This window comes from Acipenser ruthenus, chromosome 21 (assembly GCF_902713425.1).
Source record: "Acipenser ruthenus chromosome 21, fAciRut3.2 maternal haplotype, whole genome shotgun sequence".
Taxonomy (NCBI): domain Eukaryota; kingdom Metazoa; phylum Chordata; class Actinopteri; order Acipenseriformes; family Acipenseridae; genus Acipenser; species Acipenser ruthenus.
In genome coordinates this window covers 26,640,727-26,660,207 of record NC_081209.1, presented here as the reverse complement: position 1 = coordinate 26,660,207, position 19,481 = coordinate 26,640,727, and the positions used below count along the sequence as shown (strand labels likewise).

General features: G+C 37.2%; 2 protein-coding genes across 7 annotated transcripts in view; one reads left to right on the top strand and one right to left on the bottom strand.

The window, feature by feature from the left end:
- The window catches only part of LOC117428167 (aryl hydrocarbon receptor nuclear translocator 2), a 42,109-nt gene extending 41,455 nt beyond the window's left edge, over positions 1-654 (bottom strand). For all 4 annotated transcript variants that reach the window (XM_058995335.1, XM_058995336.1, XM_058995337.1 and 1 more), the window contains exon 1: positions 388-654. In XM_058995335.1, coding sequence (XP_058851318.1) covers positions 388-418 — 31 coding nt within the window. In that variant the 5' untranslated portion in view covers positions 419-654. The remainder of the gene's footprint in view (positions 1-387) is intronic.
- LOC117429154 (cortexin domain-containing 1 protein-like) lies at positions 424-18,978 on the top strand. Of its 3 annotated transcripts, none has more exons than XM_058995339.1 (2): positions 424-490; positions 16,641-18,978. In XM_058995339.1, exon 2 carries the CDS (start codon positions 16,701-16,703, stop codon positions 16,878-16,880), a length of 180 nt encoding a protein of 59 aa, XP_058851322.1. In that variant the 5' UTR covers positions 424-490; positions 16,641-16,700; the 3' UTR covers positions 16,881-18,978. The 3 variants fall into 3 exon arrangements, with proteins under 3 accessions (XP_058851322.1, XP_058851323.1, XP_033904268.1); XM_058995340.1 differs by lacking the exon at positions 424-490 and adding an exon at positions 711-765; XM_034048377.3 differs by lacking the exon at positions 424-490 and adding an exon at positions 5,919-6,467.
- Positions 18,979-19,481: the final 503 nt, after the last annotated feature.

Sequence of the window (19,481 nt, the reverse complement as noted above, 5' to 3'; positions counted from 1 at the left end):
ATAGGACCAGGAGATACGTAGGCTACACTACTCAGTAACGTATCCACGCACTCGTAAATCTGCATCTCCAATTAACTTTCGTCTCCGCATACAGCTGCAAAAAATTATGCAAAAATAAATAAATCCCAACGCATTTTTTTTAATTGAATAATTACAGAGGAAATTAAAGGACAATGCGTTTAATAAACCTTATTCTATTCAGCAGCACACACTACATACTCACAATCCCTGTGCTTGGGATGCTGTGATTGACAGACGTCAGATAAAAATGCTTTACAAACAAGTTTATTCTGTTTTCACAATTAAATAAACTTGTATGACATATTTACCTCAAGAGCAGTTAAATAAATAAATAAATAAATAGATAAAGAAATAAATAGTACTCACCCGAAGGATTCACAGCTGCGGGAGTTGCCATGTCGTCAGGTTGGGAAAAATAAAACGAAGAAAGAAAATGACGCACAATACCGACGCCTAGGAACAAGCCGAGGTGTGTTTTGGCACACAAGCACAGTAATGCTGCTCAGAAACCATATGAAAGTGTAAAAAAACCGCAAATCCGAGCAAACCTTTAAAGAAACAATGATATGTAAATAATTTCAGCTGCTATTCTGTGACAAATTCGGTACCTTTCAGAGAAAAAAATGCAAGATGTCTGAAAGGGTAACACCGCGAGACTTCAGCTGAATTAATTAAATGTAAAGTTTACTCTGAAAACAAATCTATCTGGTAACGCGTATAAAAGTTAAACGTAGGAAGATGGAGGTAGGCAGGCTGTGAGGGTTATTTATTTATTTATGTATTTATTTATTTATAAACCCGTACAGAAAGATCAAGACCGCTATTATACCCGGTGTATTGCAAATTTTGAAGAAACACAGTTTCAAGTTACAGAACAAAACACATAATATTTGAAGTATGTGTTTATAAAATAGAACATTAAATGTAGTGTCTAGTATCAATTGTGAAAAAAAAACTATAGTCGATAGTCTGTGGACCACTGCGGTTTGTAAGCAACACCAGAGCTAAATTACTATGTAACTTACGACTCTGTTTACCAGATTGCTTCTGTGTAGCAGTTTAGTGGACTGTATGCATATACCTAGTAGTGTTGTCGGTAAAGGGTCAGTTTTAGCTGTGTTATTTTTGTTATTTTTTTGTTTTTTGTTTGATTAACAAATGTTATTGAAATTGAAAAGACCAGGTTGAAAGCGTATTTAAATAACAATGTTTTGTTAACAAAAAAACTCAGAGCAACACCAAAACGTTGGTATGCATTTAAAAAAACACACACACAACTTGGGTGGCAGGGTAACAGTCGAATAATGTCTTCAGTAAGCTACAAGAGGAGAAAACTAGCGAAAGCCTAAAGGATTACACCATTTTAACACATCTCCAGTCTCAATGCCCCTGATTAATTTTAGTTAAGCATCCCTTTGAGTCTTCTGGCCCTTTGACACTAGTATTATTTTCAGTCTGTTAATAGGACTCAATATAGGTCAGCAGTGCGTAAATGAAAAGCTTCATCAGGTTTTGTTTCTTGCGTTAGGGAAACATTGAACTAATTAAAATTACCCCCAAATAAGTATTAATTGCTATTAATATACAGCACATATCTGCGATGATATTCCGTAAATGTAGCGGAAGGCTGTGTTCAACTTAATAACTGCTTATTTAACCTTCAGTTGCACCCTAACAATGCGTTTCTCTTCCTGTATGAAGTTGTAAAGCATGGTAGACAGCCACTGAAGGAGATGCTGAGTGGTGTTTCTGAGAGAAGCTTGCTGTTGGTAACCAATGTAAAGTAGCAGAAATCAATGAGGCACAGTACCTGCGTTATGGCCTGTCTTTAAATGTGTTAGTCAGTGTTTTCCTTTCATTATTCTTGTTTAATTACCACATTCAATGTTTTGAAAGGTATTTATGCCAGATAGACTCACTGAGATGCAACATCTAATTTCCACAAATGCCTTGCCCTCATTTAACTGAGTTTAGGCCAGTGAAGACTTATTTAGAATTACATTAGGCTGGAGAGATTGAATTTATCCAGGCCAGGATTCTTTTAGCAAAAAAAAAAAAAATCAAACAAACAAAACAAAACAATAATACATTTAGTTTAATTACACTTAGTCATTTACTGTAACTGACACCAGATTCGAAAGTCTAAAAAAAAAAAGAGATGGACTAACAGGTTATGAATAGTACCTTTATCAATATACAGTATATTAAATAAATCTCACGAGTACAGCAGACTCCATTTAAGTGGTTGTAAATGATACATATGTTAAAAGGTCTAATTAAAATTCCACATGTTATGTTGTGAACAAATAGGAAAGGCATTCATCTCTATAGGCGGATTTGAACTGATTTAAAAAAAATATATAGTTCACTGTAAAGAAATAGGAAGAATAAAATAATTTTCAGTCTGCACGGTCTAGGGACTGGGAAGAATGTTTTTATTTGATTTTTATTGCAGGACACAGTTCATTTCTTACAATACGCTATAACTGGTAGTACATAAACCGTTCTTTAATTCCAGGGGTTACCCTGACATATTTAACATGTATTTCTTGAAGAAGGCCTTACAGACGGGACTAATTAAGAATCACTGCAGAGCTAAAGGTTTTGCAATTTGCTGCAACACAGCCGTGCACCCAGGTGCAGAGCTGGGGGTCGGATTACATAAGCTGATGAAGAGCTCTTGAGGGTACAAGTAAGATGATTGTATATTAAGCATGCAGCATAGGAATTAAAAATACAGAGAACTGGTTAATAGCAACAACATAAGAAGAAAAGATATGCCCAAACGGCTACCAGAAAATCTGATGATGATTAAAATCATAAGGATGTAGAGTGTATAACAGAGCGCATGCATGATGTTTTATTTTGCATTTAAAAAATGGCTACACAGCGACACATATGAAAAAAACACACCACAAGTTAAACCACTGAAGTGATAGAACTCAATCGGCTTTGTATTCTATTGGTGATATAGTTTGTGTGTGGTCATTATGCAATCACAGCTGAGGTCTATTAGTCCTATTCAATCTGGAGTGGACACCGATCTTATCAGATATACTGTAGCTGTGAATGCATGCAAGGTTGGCAGACTTATGTGTTGTTCACAATATTGCCCCCGGTTTCACATTGGTCCAGCTCAGTCTGTTTTTTTGTTGTTTTTTTTTTTTCAGTATTTCCAATTGGAAACCATTGGGACATACTGCTTATCTCCAGAGCAAAGGTGCCACATTAATACAACTTTCTGTAATCACACCTCTTTAATATTTTCCTTTTACTGCCCAATGAAATTTAACTTCATGCTGCATATCCCTAAAACGTGGGTTGTTCCTTTAAAAAAAAATTCCGCCCTGTGGTTTTGTTTATGTCTCCCTGTAGTGTGTAGAGATATTATTGTAGCTTTGTGGTAATCAAGCAGATTATAGGAGATTACAGACCAGTTTTGCATCTATTGTCATATTTTGAAAAGTCTCTGTGTAACCAACCTTCAAGCACCCCTCCTCGCCTATTCTCTGTGCTTTATAAAAATAACTTTACCACCTACATTAATATAAACAGAAATGATTTAATTCACAAGTTGTATAACCGCCCCCTACCACCCCACACACACAGCCCAGGTTATTTATAATATATAGTATAAAAAAGTGCCTAGTTTGCTAAAAACCATCTTCTGGCAAATAAATCTTTAATGTCTACACATGGTTTATTACTAATCAAAATTCCTGATGCCCATAAAACATTATAATCAGAATGCACTTTAAATAATTGTGTTTACCAAGTTTTAATTAGATGTCGTATATGACTGTACTGCAGAAGTTCTGAATAATTTTTAAAGGCTTTTTCTCTGTCCTTGGAAGGAGAGTCTGAGTAATCAGTAATCCTATTCTAGCCTCTCAAATGTCATATTTAATCAATAGAAACCAATTCACTTTTGCTGCAAATGTATGTATTTGACAATAAAAAGAAACTTGAGCAAGCAGTGCTTATTTTAATTTTCATTTTATTGCCTATGGCCATTCATTTCCTCTTGAAACCTCAGATTTAGAAAGTGTAGTTAGACTATTTCAAATAGTGCTATAATGTACATTAGAATGTTACATTGATGTAACACAAGATAGCTGGACAGTTTGGCTGTACATTTTCCCGTTAATGGTCTTTCCTTTTACTGTTATTAAAACATTTTAGGGGATTCTCAAATAAATCTGTCCTGTGCCCACACATTTAAATGAAATATTTGTAAACCTTTCAAATTTCAAAAGAACATGTAAATACAGTAAGTAAGTAATTCATAATAGAGTTGAACTGAATAAGGAGTTTAATTGGGAAATCATTGTATGGTCTGTCAAGCATTTTGGAAACTTTGGTGTTCTGTTTGTGTTGTTGGTTTAATCAATTCGACTATTGTCATCAGTTGTCCGAACGATAAATAAGACTCTAATTACGCTATCTGTTTCTCCTGTTGCTGATCAGCCCCCTTCCCCTCCACTGTTTCCAGCTGGAATCAATCCAGGGGAGAATGGCCGGGCAGCCTTCCTGTCTCCTTGTCACCCTTCTGCTGCCAAGGGTGAGACCACGGGTCAAAAATATTTCGATAAAAAATGCTATATACTGTAGTCGGGTAGCAGCCCCTAGAAAATCCTTCATTTAATTGTAAGCGTTCTGATAAATGTTTTTTTTTTTTTTTCTAATGGAAATGCCTGGTTTTGTGGAGTATGACTTATATACAGCAGTAAAGCTAGAGTATGTTATTGTGAATCTATAGTAATTACATTACGAATCTTTTTTTTTTTAAATCATACTAAATCCTTTATGTTTTACTGCACAGTATACAGTATGCTATATAAACCATATCTACCCAGTATTTGAAATGCAAAGGAACTATTATGTAAAATAAAAAGTAAAGGTTGATTAGATAACAGTGAGCCAAGCCTGTCCCTTGTTTTGAGACAGATTAATCAGGCTGCAGGCAGCAGCTTCTTGTTATAGGCAGTCAAGGGCATAGATAACTGCTCTTCATCCTTTTCAATCAGATTCCCTGTTTGTGTATAGGCCAGATTAAAACATGTATGATTCCGAAAACTGACTGAGACACAGAACACAACGTAACACACAATATGGTTACCCTGTTCCAGGTCACCTTACCTCTAACCCTGCCTCATTTATCTTGCCTTTGATTTATTAAGGGCTCCAGTGGCTGGTCAAAGATGTGAAGCACCTAGCTCCTCTTAATCATCAGCTATTGAGAATGATGATTGGGGGGGGGGGGGGGAGTTAGCTGTTCTCCAAGTGGTCATTTTGTTTTCTAAGCCATACACCTAATCTCTTTTCCAGTGTTTACGGAGGAACCTGGCTATATATTTTCATAAATCTGTGCTCTTCAGTACGTTCTCTGTCGGTGTATGTTGTTGCTATACTGTTTAAGGTAGTTGTTTTAGTTTTCAGAAATCAGTTTTTTTCACACGGTGGTTCGAATATTTAACAGAACAATTTTAAGATAGGGATATTAATTGTTACAAATGTTTTTTTTTTTGTTTTGTTTAAAAACAAGATATTTATTTAATGAAATACGGTAATAAATATTTATATTTATTCCACCCAGTGAAGGCTAAACAAGCACACATCTGAGTTACAGGAGTTAATTTAAATGAATGACTTGACTTAAGGTCTCAAAAAGACAGAAGGAAATTGGATATTGATTAGGGGTAGTTATCTTTCAGTGTTTGGCGGTACTATATTCAAAATTGTTTTTTCAATGTTGTACAACCAAGAACCAGCCCATCAACAATTTTCTTTTAGACTGCTGCGTTAACGGGTGTATATCTCGTGTGTCGATGGTCAGTCATGTTAAACTATTAAGATGTTAACATAGCTAATAATTTATATTGGCTTTTTCAGAATACACAACAAGCTATTTGTTTTAATAGAATGCAGCTGGACCACAGGGATCTACCGAAGCCCCATACAGAAGTGCAACAACTGCAAACTCTGCATGGCATGCCAGGCTGTCAGGCAGTGCTTTGCAACACTTCAAAAGACAATCCCAACACAAGCCCATGCTCCCTGTCTACATGGATCACCAGAACAGTCAGCGTGAGGCAGGCACTGGGGTTCCAGCCGCCAGGAGCTACTCTGCTGCCTATGACAGCGCTACATTGAGAAGAAAGGAGACCTATTACTATCTGACTGATCTGGAAATTCCGCCTCCATTATTTCATGAGGGGAGCCCAGAGGAATGCTTACTTAGCAGACACAGTGAGATACCATGCACAGGTTCAGCAGGCAGCCAGCGATCACTGCAGCCAGAGAGGACAGAAGCCTGATACAGGGCTAGCTGCAGTCAGAGATACACAGAGGCAGTGCTGAACAGTGCTGAATGGAGCCCTCCAGCTGACAGAACCATGTGGGGTTTAAGGGAACTGACACTTTGGCTAAGCTGAGAAGGCATTGCAGTAAGTGACTATGTGATAATGCAGCAGCAGGCTCTGTTGTCTGAAGCTTACCTTGGAAACAGTAATAGTCTCAACAGAACAGGATGTGAAGACAGAAAGGCAGGTTGGCTTTTTTTTTTTTTTTTTTTTTTTACCTTTCCTAGCAGCAGAATGCAGAATGACTTTATTTTGCTGGCCTGTAAACGGAGAAAAACGGAATAGAAGTCCAGCTGGATTTAAGCAGGTGTTTCTTTCATCTGTTTTGTGTTGCAGGGGTCCAGTGATGCCTGCTGGTCCTGTGTGGAATTAATACCAAATAGGTTGCTTGGGTTTTTGTTTACATTTTCTATATCACTGTAGAATTTCAAGTATGTCTTGTGATGGGCTGTTTATTGTCTTTAAATTGTGAAGTGGCTTGTGTGCAGGTTTTCAAATACAAGGAGTTTTTTTGTATTCCTTAAGTCTTAATCATTCTCTCAAAAAGGCTTTAAAGAGTCTTGCAGGCATATTTTGAAACCTGTGTAAAAGGCATGCTGAGTAACGTAGTGTGAGAGAGGAATTAGCGTAAGCAACAATTAGCTGCTGAAGATTAGTAGGGATGCAGTTGCCTAGCGTGTGAGACTTAGAGGAGTTATCCTAATTATGCTCCAACTTTACTAGTGTAAAACAGTAGAAGTACTTGCATTAATGTAATTAATCTAGTCTTTTAAGAATTTTACCTGTATATTATCAAACCATTAATACAGTACATGTGAATAAAAGTGTATTTGTTGATGTATGTTGTTTTAAATGTATTGACAGGAGATTTCAGTGTGGTGTAGAAAGAATATCACATTCATAAGCAGTTATTCAGTTATATGTGGTGGTTCCCATAGCGGTCTGGCATAACACTGGAGATGTGTTGTAAATTGAAGATGGTGCAGACTGGATGCTGGAATGGTTTCCAGCATCCGAAGTTAATGATACAGGACTTTTGGACCTTTTTGGTTGATATGCTCTAAAAGTAACAGCTTCACCAAAGCTAACAGAAATAAGCATAAGTGTCCTATTTTCTGGGAATGGGAGTCTACCAAGTTACTTATCAGCAAGTCTAATCAGATTTTAAATTAATCTGGGCCAGCCTTAAAGTGTGAAGTTGTTGAGAGTGTGAATGGAAGGCTAATACTACACAGGGAACTCAAGAGACTGGGAGGTACATTGTGTCATAATCACCCTTTAATTAGTTTAAATGGAGCATTATCATTCAACCAGCTGCAAACAGTTTGGAGTCTTTAGCCTCCCTTTCTAAGCTACCTGGGTAAGACACTTTTATTGAAATACCTGTAGAGCAGCAGAGACTGTTTTTACTAAAGTAAATATTAAATAAATAAATGCATATTGTATGTGAATTATTGATCCAAATGTTAGCATACATTAAAGTCATTCTGATTTATATTAATGGAAAATAACATTTTGTGCTGTTTTATGCAGGTTATTTTGGTTGCGTTAAAAAAATGAATAGCTGTTTTGTCGCAAGTGACTTAATTCTTCTGCCAGTGTTTATGTTTAATGTTATCGCAGTAACTTACTGCAAGTAAGACACTTTGCAGAATAAATGATGATTGCAAAATAGGAAGTTCCTAAAAGGGTTTGAATTAGATTAGATGTGCTAGATCATTTTTACTACAGTTGAGTTTTTTTTGTTATTTCTCCTGACAGAGGTTTCCCTATTTTTTGAACAGGCCGGAGCAATGTATAAAACCACTGGTAACCTTGAAGAGAAAATAGCATTGGTGACCTTTAGCCCTGATCAGACAAAGTTATAATAAATAACATGTTCTCATTTGGGATGAGACCCCAAATAAATCCTGTTGGTGTTGGTAATAAATCAGCTGTGGCAGGAAAGAGGTTAATGGTTTTCTCTCAGAAGACCTCTGTAGTGATTTACATTCAGTAATTCATTGCATATTCAATAACAACAGTTGCCATTTGGATAGTAGGAAGATAGGACTTAAAAATATAACTTTCTATAGACAGTTCTACCTTATACTTGCCAGTAAGGTATTGATACTCATTTTTCAAAAGCTTGTTGTTGTGAGTGTGTTTGCAGTAGCGTAATTTTCCATAAAATTTATTTAATCCATGGCAACCCCCCATAGCCCCTCCCCTTTTTACCTTTTGTTCTATTTGCTCTAGAAAGCCACCCCAAACATGGGTTCTGTATAAATATCTGCGAATGATAATGGGTGCTGATGTCACTTTGCCGCTATGCATCTTTGAACAGCTGCTTCTGCGAAGGGCGAGTCTCTCTCTCTCTCTGGCTCTAGTTTGTTGCAGCAGTTTCTAAGGGTGACAAAAGTTAAAAGATGAAAGAGAATGAACTGTGCCATAAATATCGAGCATGGTTGAATTATATAGATAGGATGTGTTTGCTTGTTTATGATCCCTCGCTGCGCATGTATGTATGTCACACTTCACAATCTATGCATATATCTGGTGAGCCGCTTATCCAGCTGTCATGAAACTTGGTATTAACACTATTTAGTATACGGTATAGAGAGTATCAGATTCTGTTTCATAGGAGACATAAGAATCACAATGGGTCCCCTTTATATATTTTATTGTATGGAATGGATATTGCAGTTGAACGCATTGGTAATTATTCTTAACCTTAACCCTAAAAGTAAATAAAAGCATAGTGAGATCACATGCAAGCAGAGTTGATCACAGATTTGCATGGTAAAGCATTGTAAAAAACATGGTTTACAATGGTGAACACAAGGTACTGTATATGCATGGTAAAAGCATTGTACATTTTATGAGAGAGCTCTTAAATTTTATAGCGGTTTCAGCCATTCCAGCGTTTCAGCCATTCCAACTGCGGGTCGAAGCTTAATCACACTATAGCTTATGAGCTCTATTACCTGTGGGCAGATGTGGTGACCTTTGACAAACAAAATAGAAATAGCCTCCCCTCCAATGCAAATGAGAGACACGTCACTTGTGAAATCACATGTTTTTCTCTTTTATTGATGCGTTAGCCTGGCCGTTGTGTTGTCCACCTCTTCAAGGTCCTCCACTCCATCACGTCAGCACTGCCAATCCTCAATAGGGACTCCAGAGCAGTGTTGTAGTAGCCCCAGGCTCACTCCCCTCAGCCAGCTCGGATCAACGGCACGCTTTTTACCACTTTCCATCAGAGGCAACCATTCTTATGCATTATTTTTGTTACTCGTGTAGAAATGATGGACCCTTGTTACAGTGGGAGTTCTTTTTCTATTTGAAAGTATAGTAAGGTTGATAACGTTTTTTGGTGACTTTCCTTAGCTGTGACGTTAACAAGTGCAGTTCCCCAAGTTGGAAAGTGGACACACCCCAAGATCGTATAGTGAATTGTACTAGATGGGCTAAAAGAGGGACTCTTACAGCTATGGCCAAAAGTTTTGCATCACCCTATAGTAACTAATTTTGCTTCATAAAGTTGAATGAAACCTGCTGAATAATGTTACGTTAGCATATTGAATTACATATATGGCTGGGGTTAGTATCACGCCTCACTGCAATCACTGCTGAGCCTAAAAACGCTGGGGCACTCATCAGAAATCTCAAAATGTGAAACTGCACTGGCAGTAAATATGGGATCTGGACACAGTACACAGAAGAAGGGGTGCATACAATGGCAGGGGGAGATAACAGACCAAACTGCAGGCTAGTTCACTTAGTTATATGCAAAGCCTCACAGTTATTATTCTAGACATCTACGCTTGTGACATGTATATGCTCTGTACCATACTGTGCGGTGATGATTATTTTAAAAAGTTTTACACAGTCTTAAAATAAACCCCAAATGCATATGATCTGCAGATATTTAAAAAAAAAAGAGCTGTTGAGTTATATGATTTTAAATCACTCTGAAATAGAAAATGAATAGTGTTATCATCATTTTTGACACAGTGCATCGTAATATGTGAGGTCAGTGCACTTGGCTGCAGCGCTCCATTTTAACAACATTCTTGTGACTTCCAAGACATTAAGGAATCCCCTACAGGAGCCGTGAGCACATCGGAGAACTCCAATAAACAGAAAGTTTAACCTGCAAAGTGGCTTCCACTTGCGCTGAAGCGGGCTAACCTGACCTTCGAACTGTAATTAGGAGTTGTCTTGGCAGGGTAAGAATTACATTTATGGAGCTGTAGCTGTTTTTACCAAAAATAGCCCACGTCAGGCCAGCAGCAGCAGCAGCAGCTCCTCAGCCCTCTTTAATTTGTTTTGTGCTCTGCAGGGGCTGTGTGTTTTAAATTGATGATCTCACTCTCCAGACAGCTAACAGCCTCAAGTCATCAGCCAATTGACTTTCTCACTGTAACACCTTGTCCATGGCTGCCTACCAGACTGTGACCTTATTGCTTCCCATGCAAGTTCCAAACAGACTCAGTTTAAAGTTAGCATTCCTCTATTTATTTGTAATTTGCAGTTTGGCATATCATTTAATTGATCTACCAAGTAAGACATCAAACAGTGCTTGTGAATCTCTAAGGTTTATTTCTGTCTGTAAAAATATATAAAACACCAGTCCTGTTTAAATTATATAATTGACATGAGTATACTCTTGTGACAAATTTAAACTGGTTTTATTCATTGTGTAAGAGCATGAAGAAGGTGGGTGTTTGATAACTTGAGGGGCTGTACTGTGCTTTTGAATATCATAAGTTGTTGTGAAATTTCAATTTCCCAAGTGATAGCACTACAAAATGGTGTAAAGCATAAACAACTGACAATCTGCAGATTATTTTCTTACATCAGCAAGACATCAGCAAAATTTAGAGCTTAAAAAAAAGTCTTTTCTCAACAGTCTCCCCTTGATGAAGACAGGAGTAGAGTAAAATCTCATATTGCTTACTTCTGAAAATCCATTCATCTGTAATGGCAGGTTAGTGTCCAGCCTCAGAATGTGGGTCAAATCTCCTTGTTCACTTCAGTCCTGAAATTGGATATCCAGTACATTTACAGTATCATATATTCCAGGTTTCCTCTTCACTAATGATCATTGGCAAGAATCTACAGATAATTTCCGTAATTCATTTTCAGTCACTTGGAGTTTCCACAGCCATATTTTTGGCTGGAGGTTTTACTGGAAACAGTTCAATCCAAAAAGTATCCATCATTTTAATTAGCACTCCTTGGAATTAGCATACATTCCTGAATTCCTACTTGGCGGTCATGCATTCAGCTAAATAGCAATGAGCAATATAGAATCATGAGCAACCTCTGAGTACCTCCGGCACACCAGAGTGTAACCATCAACCTGCCCCCCGGGCACACTGTCCCTAGCAGAGGAAAGAAATCCAGCAATAAGAAAAAACACTTGGAACAAAGTAAATCTAAACAAGAAGAGTACATTAGATAACTCTTAACCATACCAAGTTACTATTTAGAGGCATTTACATCTAAGTTTGAATACCATGTTCATACATTTCAGCCATTATAGCAGAAGTTATTTTAAGCTTGCAGAAAGAGGGAGACAATGCGGTGTTATCCAAGGCAATGGCCAGAATAAACTTAAATGGTAATTTTGCAGTTTACCATGCTAATACCACACTTACACGATGTCTTTACTATGTTTTATAGTCTTTTATCAAACATATAAATTTTTCCATGCTTTTTTAACAGACTTTTACAAAGCTTTACAACACTTTACTATGCGTTTACCACAGTATGCAGTACCTAGTGATGTCACTGGTGAAAATTCTTGCTTTAGTTTAAAGTACTAAAATACAGTTTTTCTAAAACTGCGTAGGTCCAGTTTTCAAGTCTATTTTTTATTTTTTTACTTATGATGTTCACTTTCCATGCACAAAGCTGGAATGAACGGAGAGCATGGGAAAGGTTATTTTAAACGTGGGGCATTTTGTAAAGTTCAGCTGTGAAAAGGTTTAGGGCTTGAGCCAATTAACAGCTGTTGCTGGATCCAAATAACACTACTGTTCAACAGGCTGCAGGGACTTTGTATTGTACCAAACTGTCACACGGAGCCAGTACTGAGCACCAGATGAGAATGGGTATGTCTTTTAAATGGTGCACAATCATACATGAGTTCCTTCACTGCTTACAGCACTTACAGAGATAGCACATATTAACTTATATTAAATACACAGGTCACTCAGGTAAGATGAATCTATGTAACCTACAGTAAAATTATAATTATTATAATTTACTAGAGCTTAAATTATAATAAGCATTTATTAGAATAAGAAACCAATTAAGAGTGCAGCATTCTATGATATTTTGATATAACGTTGAGTTGCTTATTGTATTAAACTATGCACCTGGGTAAAACACTATGTAGATATTTTGTTAAATGGTTTTGACTTCTTGGTAGTTTTTACAAGTACTCTATATGTACACAGTATTGATGTATTGATTATTTCGTCTGATATAGATTCATCATTATTGCCCTGTGTAGAGACTTTGCTTTTTGATTGCCTGGTATCCCTTTGTGTGTAGGGGTTTAACCCCATCAGCAGACACTGTACACTACCCACCAGCCATCAAACACTCTGAAGGAAGAACAAATTGTTTTCATTCTGATTCAAAGATAAAAGGCATCCTATTCAAGCTTTCGGTTGACCGATCGTAGTGTCCTATTAAATTGCTAATGGCGTTGCCAAGGTTACAGTTCCCGAGAACGGGGGATGAGCAGAACAAGAAAGATGGGCTTGGAGAAGAGGAAATTGCTTATTAGTGTGATGTAAGGTAATACCAAAATTCTGACGCAAGTAAAGTACAAGCTCCCTGATTATTTAACACCAGATGCATGACAAAAGTGTTTCTCTCTTATTTAGGTTTGTGCTGTAGTAGTTCAGTCTCTTTCAATATGGGTAAGCTAATAAACAAACAAACAAACAAACAGAGAAATAAAAACAGCATTCATAAATCTGAACTCACTTTTGTATTTAAACAGTTCTTTTTTGTATAGCCCCTTTTGGTATTCCTTAAGCATTTCTCCACTAAAGAGGAAGAGTATTCTTCAATATCAGAATTCTAAATTTAGAGAACATTCACAAAAAGAGTCTTTAAATAGTGAAGGTATAACTTTGTGAATAGGGCCCAGTAATGCAATGCTACAGTAAAAGAAATAAAATTCACTGACAAACCATTTCAATTAGAAGTCTTTCCAAACATCCTTAGTTAGCACTCTGTGTAAGAAGAATAAGCTCGCTTGGTGTGGTTGGTCATGCAGTCATGCTTTCAGTGGACTTTCTTTCATCGCCGTTGAGTGAAACTGAAGGGTGTCTGAAACCGAGATTCAATGTCAAGTGGATTGTGGGCTTTGTTTGAACCCAGAGATTGTGTTATCTTGTGTGCTCCTCTCAAAGTACACATCTAGATTCCTGGTAACAGGGATAATGACATTGGCTTGGCTGTCATCTCAGCCCTGGGGGAATCCTTTATTATGAGGCAGCAGTGTAATATTTTAATATCCTCTCCTTACTCCCCTGGCGCCCTGGCACTCTCCAAACTGCATGATCGGGTAATAAACTTTTCAAAGCCCTAATTAACATGGAAGGATAATTTTACTGCTCTGAGTGACTGCGAAACAAGACCTTGATCTCATGGCCTCTTACCTAGTCAAATTAATTTAGCTAATAAAATGTACTGGTCCTAATCTGATGATCTGCTGTTCCTGGCACGCTGCAAGTGGGTTGTTTTGTTCTTTATTACGACAGTACAGCATAGTAGGCTCAGTCATAATAAGCTCAATAACAGCTTTGATAGGGTTTTTATTAGTATATATATATATATATATATATATATATATATATATATATATATAGTAAAATAATTTTCTAACTGGTTGTTTTGTGTGTTTGTTTTTGTATAGTATTTGATTTTATTATACTTACTGTACTAAAACTTAATATTTCATCTATTAAACCACCTGCTTTCTACTGTGCACCTTTTCTTACCTGTTTATATCCTTTGCAGCTTTCTGCAATCATTATGTTTCACCAGTGCTTCCTGACTCCCTATAGCACCTCCTGTTTGAAGAGTGAGGGGGTGCTCGTGAAACGGAACGCCCATTCCAATGCCTAAGTGGAATTTCTGTTGCAGATTTAGACTTTGCTAGGGAAAGTGATCTGGGGGAAAAGCCTACTAAAGCTGGAGAGCTAAGAAAAAAGACCAGATCGGTATGCAGTGCTGTTACTGTCGCCCCAATGCTCCACTGCTCAGTGTGTATGATTGCTTTTCAAGTGAGCCATTGTGGTTCTGTTTTTAAAATAAATTTTGCTTGCTGGGTAATGCACGGTATAAACGAGTAGGCTATATAAGTAAAATACCATATTTGATATAGTTATTTTACATAGACCCTGACATTTTAAGTTTGATTACATTGTAAAAACCATTCTCAATTCTCTTGCCATTGTGTCACATTTCATCTGCAACAGACGAAGGTCTTTAGAAAAATTTTCATGCCTGGCATTTTTTCTTTTGTTCAGTTTTAAAAGTGGCAATGCTGTTTCAGCACATGTGTCTTAATTACAGAGCCTGCGAAGAACAACATTGTTTTCAGCCCAGGTGACGCTGATTGTTTTTAAAGTACCAGGATGCAGCAGAGTGCTGGCTGGAACCACAGAGTGTCTGAAACAATAACGATTAGATAGAGAGCAAGAGTGGCAGCTAAGCAATGCCACCACTCTGCTGCTTGGCATCGCAATACATCAGCTAATGTAATTTAGGGATGTACAAGGCTGCTTTATTGGGCTTACTGCTTACAAGGTCCAGTATGTTGGACACTCTTTCTGAGAGATCACAGCTTATGCAGATGTTAGAGAAGCCAGCTTTATTAACATGCTCTGTTTGTTTGTTTTGTTTGTTTTTAATGAAAATGAGGAAAACTATATTGAGGAGTTTAAAACACCTTCTCTAAAACATCCTTTCAGTTGACATTTATTCACATTGACACATATAAAAAAAAGATTTAAATTCCGAACCTGCAGGGGATACTTAGTGGGAGAGCGTAATTGCTTACGCAGCCAGATAGACAATATACTGGAAACATCTCTTAAACAGGTACAAATAGGATATCTACAAACCATTTCATATTTATTAGAAGATAAAAAAAACTGTTTTGGCAGACTATTTGATCTTTCTTATTTTTTTTAAGATCAGGTGTTATACATTTAATTTGCCATTCATTCATAATGAATTATTAAGACATCTCCCTCTAGGACACAATCTCCTCCTCTCTGTCCTGGGTGACTTCTGCCTCCAGCTTTCTTGAAGACCTCCTAACTCTTTGTGTACTTCAACCTGTTCTTATGAGCATATCTTATTTAAAATGAATCTTATTAGCTCTGTAATTCCCTTTTCGTTGGTAGAACACTTTTCATTATTTGGGTGTATACACGTTATACTTCAGTTTGGAAAGACCACTCAATAGCTCCTACTGCTTTCTGGTAGCTAATAACTGGTGGACCAGCAACTCTGTTAGATTAGAGAGCAAATTGCACAGGATTTTTTAAATTTGCAGGCACCGTGAAACTGAACGAAAAGCTGACATTTCATTATTACTGTTGCATGAACCTGTAACGGAAGATGCATTAAATCACACCTGACTGTGCAGAAATAAGCATTTAAAGTTTTGAAGATGAAATTAAAGGTGGGAAAAGTAGACCTTCCAGAAAAGCTTTAGAAAATAAGCTTTAGAAACACACGTCAGAAAATTCTATCCCTAGAATCTACAGTACATAGAGATTATTAAGAGTCACCCAGGCACTCCTTTGCAATAATAATAAAAAAAAAAAACTGTGTTCTAGGAATCTGCAACTGTGTGTTCTAGAATTGGAACAAAATAAATCACTAATTATTACCATATCTGCAAATCTAAATAACACTGCCTCTCTGTTAATCCCAGGAGGGTTTTCCTACAGGGTGGATTGATTATGCCCCTTAATAACATCACTTAATAAAAAAATAATAATAATTAAAAATGGTCTGTGGAATATCAGGTCAGAGAGTTTTAGGGCAGATGATATTTAGATCCACCAAGTTTTAGATCATTAAAATAGACCCCATTACACTTCTCACAGCCTCACTTTGAAGGAGGTATGTTGTTGTTTTGGATGGAAGGAAGATGTTGCTGATGTAGAGTGTCGGCTGCATGCTGTGTATTATCAGCTTTTATCATACTGCATCTCAACCTTTGTCTCTTAGATTTATCAGCAGGATGGTAACAGTGGCAGCTAATAAGACCAATGAAGACAGAGCAAAGCGATGGAGGACACCACACCAGAGCCCGCCTTTGTCGATGTGGACAAAGGATTCACTTTAGCAGGACTGGTCTTTCTCTGCCTGTTCCTGATTGCCATGATCATCCGCTGTGCCAAAGTCATCATGGACCCCTACCGTGCCATCCCGACCTCCACGTGGGAGGAGCAGTACCTGGATGATTAGAGCGGCTGAGACATCACCATGGAAACGGTTCCATTGGGGATTTCTTTACTGAAACGTGGAACGCTGTAGCATGCTGCTGTTGGAAAAGACTGAGTGAGGCTTTGTTTTTTGTTTTTTTTATGAGGAAATGTGCCACAAAATTCCTCACATCAACCAAGAAATTCCTTCAATAGAATAAAAACTGTGCTTGAACCTTTTAATAAAACTTGGGGAAAGGGAGGCTACCACCTCCTAACACGCCGGGCTCAACACACCTGTCAACCAATCAGAGCTTCCCTGTTGCCGAGACTTCACTGTGGACAGACAATCGCGCACTAAGAAAGCCATCATTGGTGTCTGTCAGTAGGTATGGCTGCTTGTGCTGGCATTTAAACAGTTAAACATTTCATACATTAAGCATTGAGATAAACGTGTTCTCCGCCAGGGTCTTATTTCAATAATAGACATGTTAAAAAGCCATTCATATTTACTAAAGCGTAGGGAAATCTAATTTGTATACATTTTTTTCTAATTATTGGAACTAACAGTATAATTTACTGAGGGGTTCTGGAACAGTATGTTTACTGAACTAAACTAAATACAGAAAGTGTAGACATAGGTTTTCACTTGCTATTTTATGTGCTAACAAAGGAAAAGTGTCCTTTTTTAATATTACTGCTCGGATCGAGGCACATCACCACACAATCGACTTGCCGTACTACTGTAAAGACTCACCTTCTAAGGCAGAGATTGCATTTTCACAGTGGTTTAGCTAAGTGTGGTGCAAACCCTCTACTTGTTTGTCTGGTTACGTTAATGCCCCTAGTTTGATTAGATTCTTATTAATGTATTCTAAAATGCATGTGAACAAGTGCCTCAGCTACAACCACAAAGATTGTCTTGAGTATTTTTTTCATACTTTATAATGAATAGTGCACTGGAACAATAAAAATACAGTAAATAACCGCAGTAAATTTACGGTATGTCTGGTTGATGTAAAATAGTATAAAGCTAAAATTTAGCAAACTTATTGTAATATTCTTAATAAAGAAAATTGATGAATTGCATCTGCATATGTTCTATTCAGTTCAGATCAGTTAATGATCAGAGTGTGTGTGTGACAGTGTTGCACTTTATACTGTATTGGAAAATATTTATAATGACACCTTGAAACAGAAAATGTCAAACTGAAAGGCTGTTTGGACAAGTCCATGGTGGTTTATACATCTATAGACAAGCTATTTTGGACTCACCAGTGGATGGTGAAACAGCCTTCAATAATAATAATAATAATAACCTAACAAGGGAAAGAATTAATCATTTGGGTTAAAAAAAAGTAAGTGCAAACATAAGTATTGTTTTTTATATATCCACCAAAATGATTTTGAACATTACTACCACCCAGAGCCTTTATCTGCTGGTCTTATAATCATCTTATCATCCTCTATCAATGCCTTTAGCGCTTCTTCTTCATTCGTAGTTACATTTAGTTTCATTTCATTTCTAACTGCTTCAATATACATGTCTAACCATGTGTTTCTTCCCTCTGGAGGAGTCCAACGATGCTTTCTTTTCATTTGTATTCCATGTTCACGCACACATTCTGATTCTGTGTGTGTTTCATTATAAAAGTATTCTGCTAGCCTCATTCGTCTTTCCCATTCTTTGAATTATGTTATTAACTTATCCTTATTTATGTATCTTCTTGCCCCTTGCATAGTAATGCTTTCTGTGATACTGTTAATGGCAAGTGTTCATGCGTTGCCCAGCTGTATGTAAAAAGTCTACTGATTCCAGTTACCACTGTGGATATGTGTTAAAGTTCATCAGTGTTAAGTGATACTGGAGACCTTCCTTCATCTTGTAAATTAAGAATGTTAAAAATCTTCAATTAACCTGCTAGAAAGCTGGTGGCATGTCAGGTTTTTAAAGAAGGAAATATTATTGACCTTCTTGGCAAGTTCTTGAGTGAGTTGTGTTTTAATGAATGTTTCTTTAAAGCAGTAAATTGTGCTGTGAAGTATCATAAAATTTGCAGCTTGCAGCTGGACTTTTCATTTTCTAAACGTTCAGGATGATTTCTCTCCTTGTTTAAACCCCTTGTCGTGAAGAATGATTGCCATGGCTGGACTGAATCAGCTATTTGAGGATTTGGTTCCATGAGAAATGTCGCTTTCTATCAAAACTGGCTGTTGCTACAAATAATTTTTTGTGTGGGGAGCAGGGGGAAAAAAGCATTTCTACTGCATTGCTGTTGCAGAGGTTCATAAGTATTCTTCTACAGGAGTCCTGTTGTCAGACCTTCTCTGCAGGGAAGACCTGTTTTGGGTGGGACCGATAGCTCAGTCTCCATGCTCATCCATTGCTGAAAGATGGCAATATTATTCCTGTGTTGTATGTGTGTGTGTTTATAAAAAATACATCAAGGTAACTTTTACTCTACAACCATGAATTACTGTCAGGAGACTCAATAATGTCTTCATTCTGAACTGCTTTAAAAAGAGCTCAGATACTCTGCTACTTCTATTCCCAGTCTGGAACTAAACACCTCATCTTCCAATCTGATGGTCACTTATGCTAATCGCTTTGACATTTGATTGGTGATACATTAAGGATTATACA

Excerpts from the sequence above, each read along its gene's own strand:
- LOC117429154 (XM_058995339.1), top strand. The coding sequence starts at position 16,701 with ATGGAGGACACCACACCAGAGCCCGCCTTTGTCGATGTGGACAAAGGA.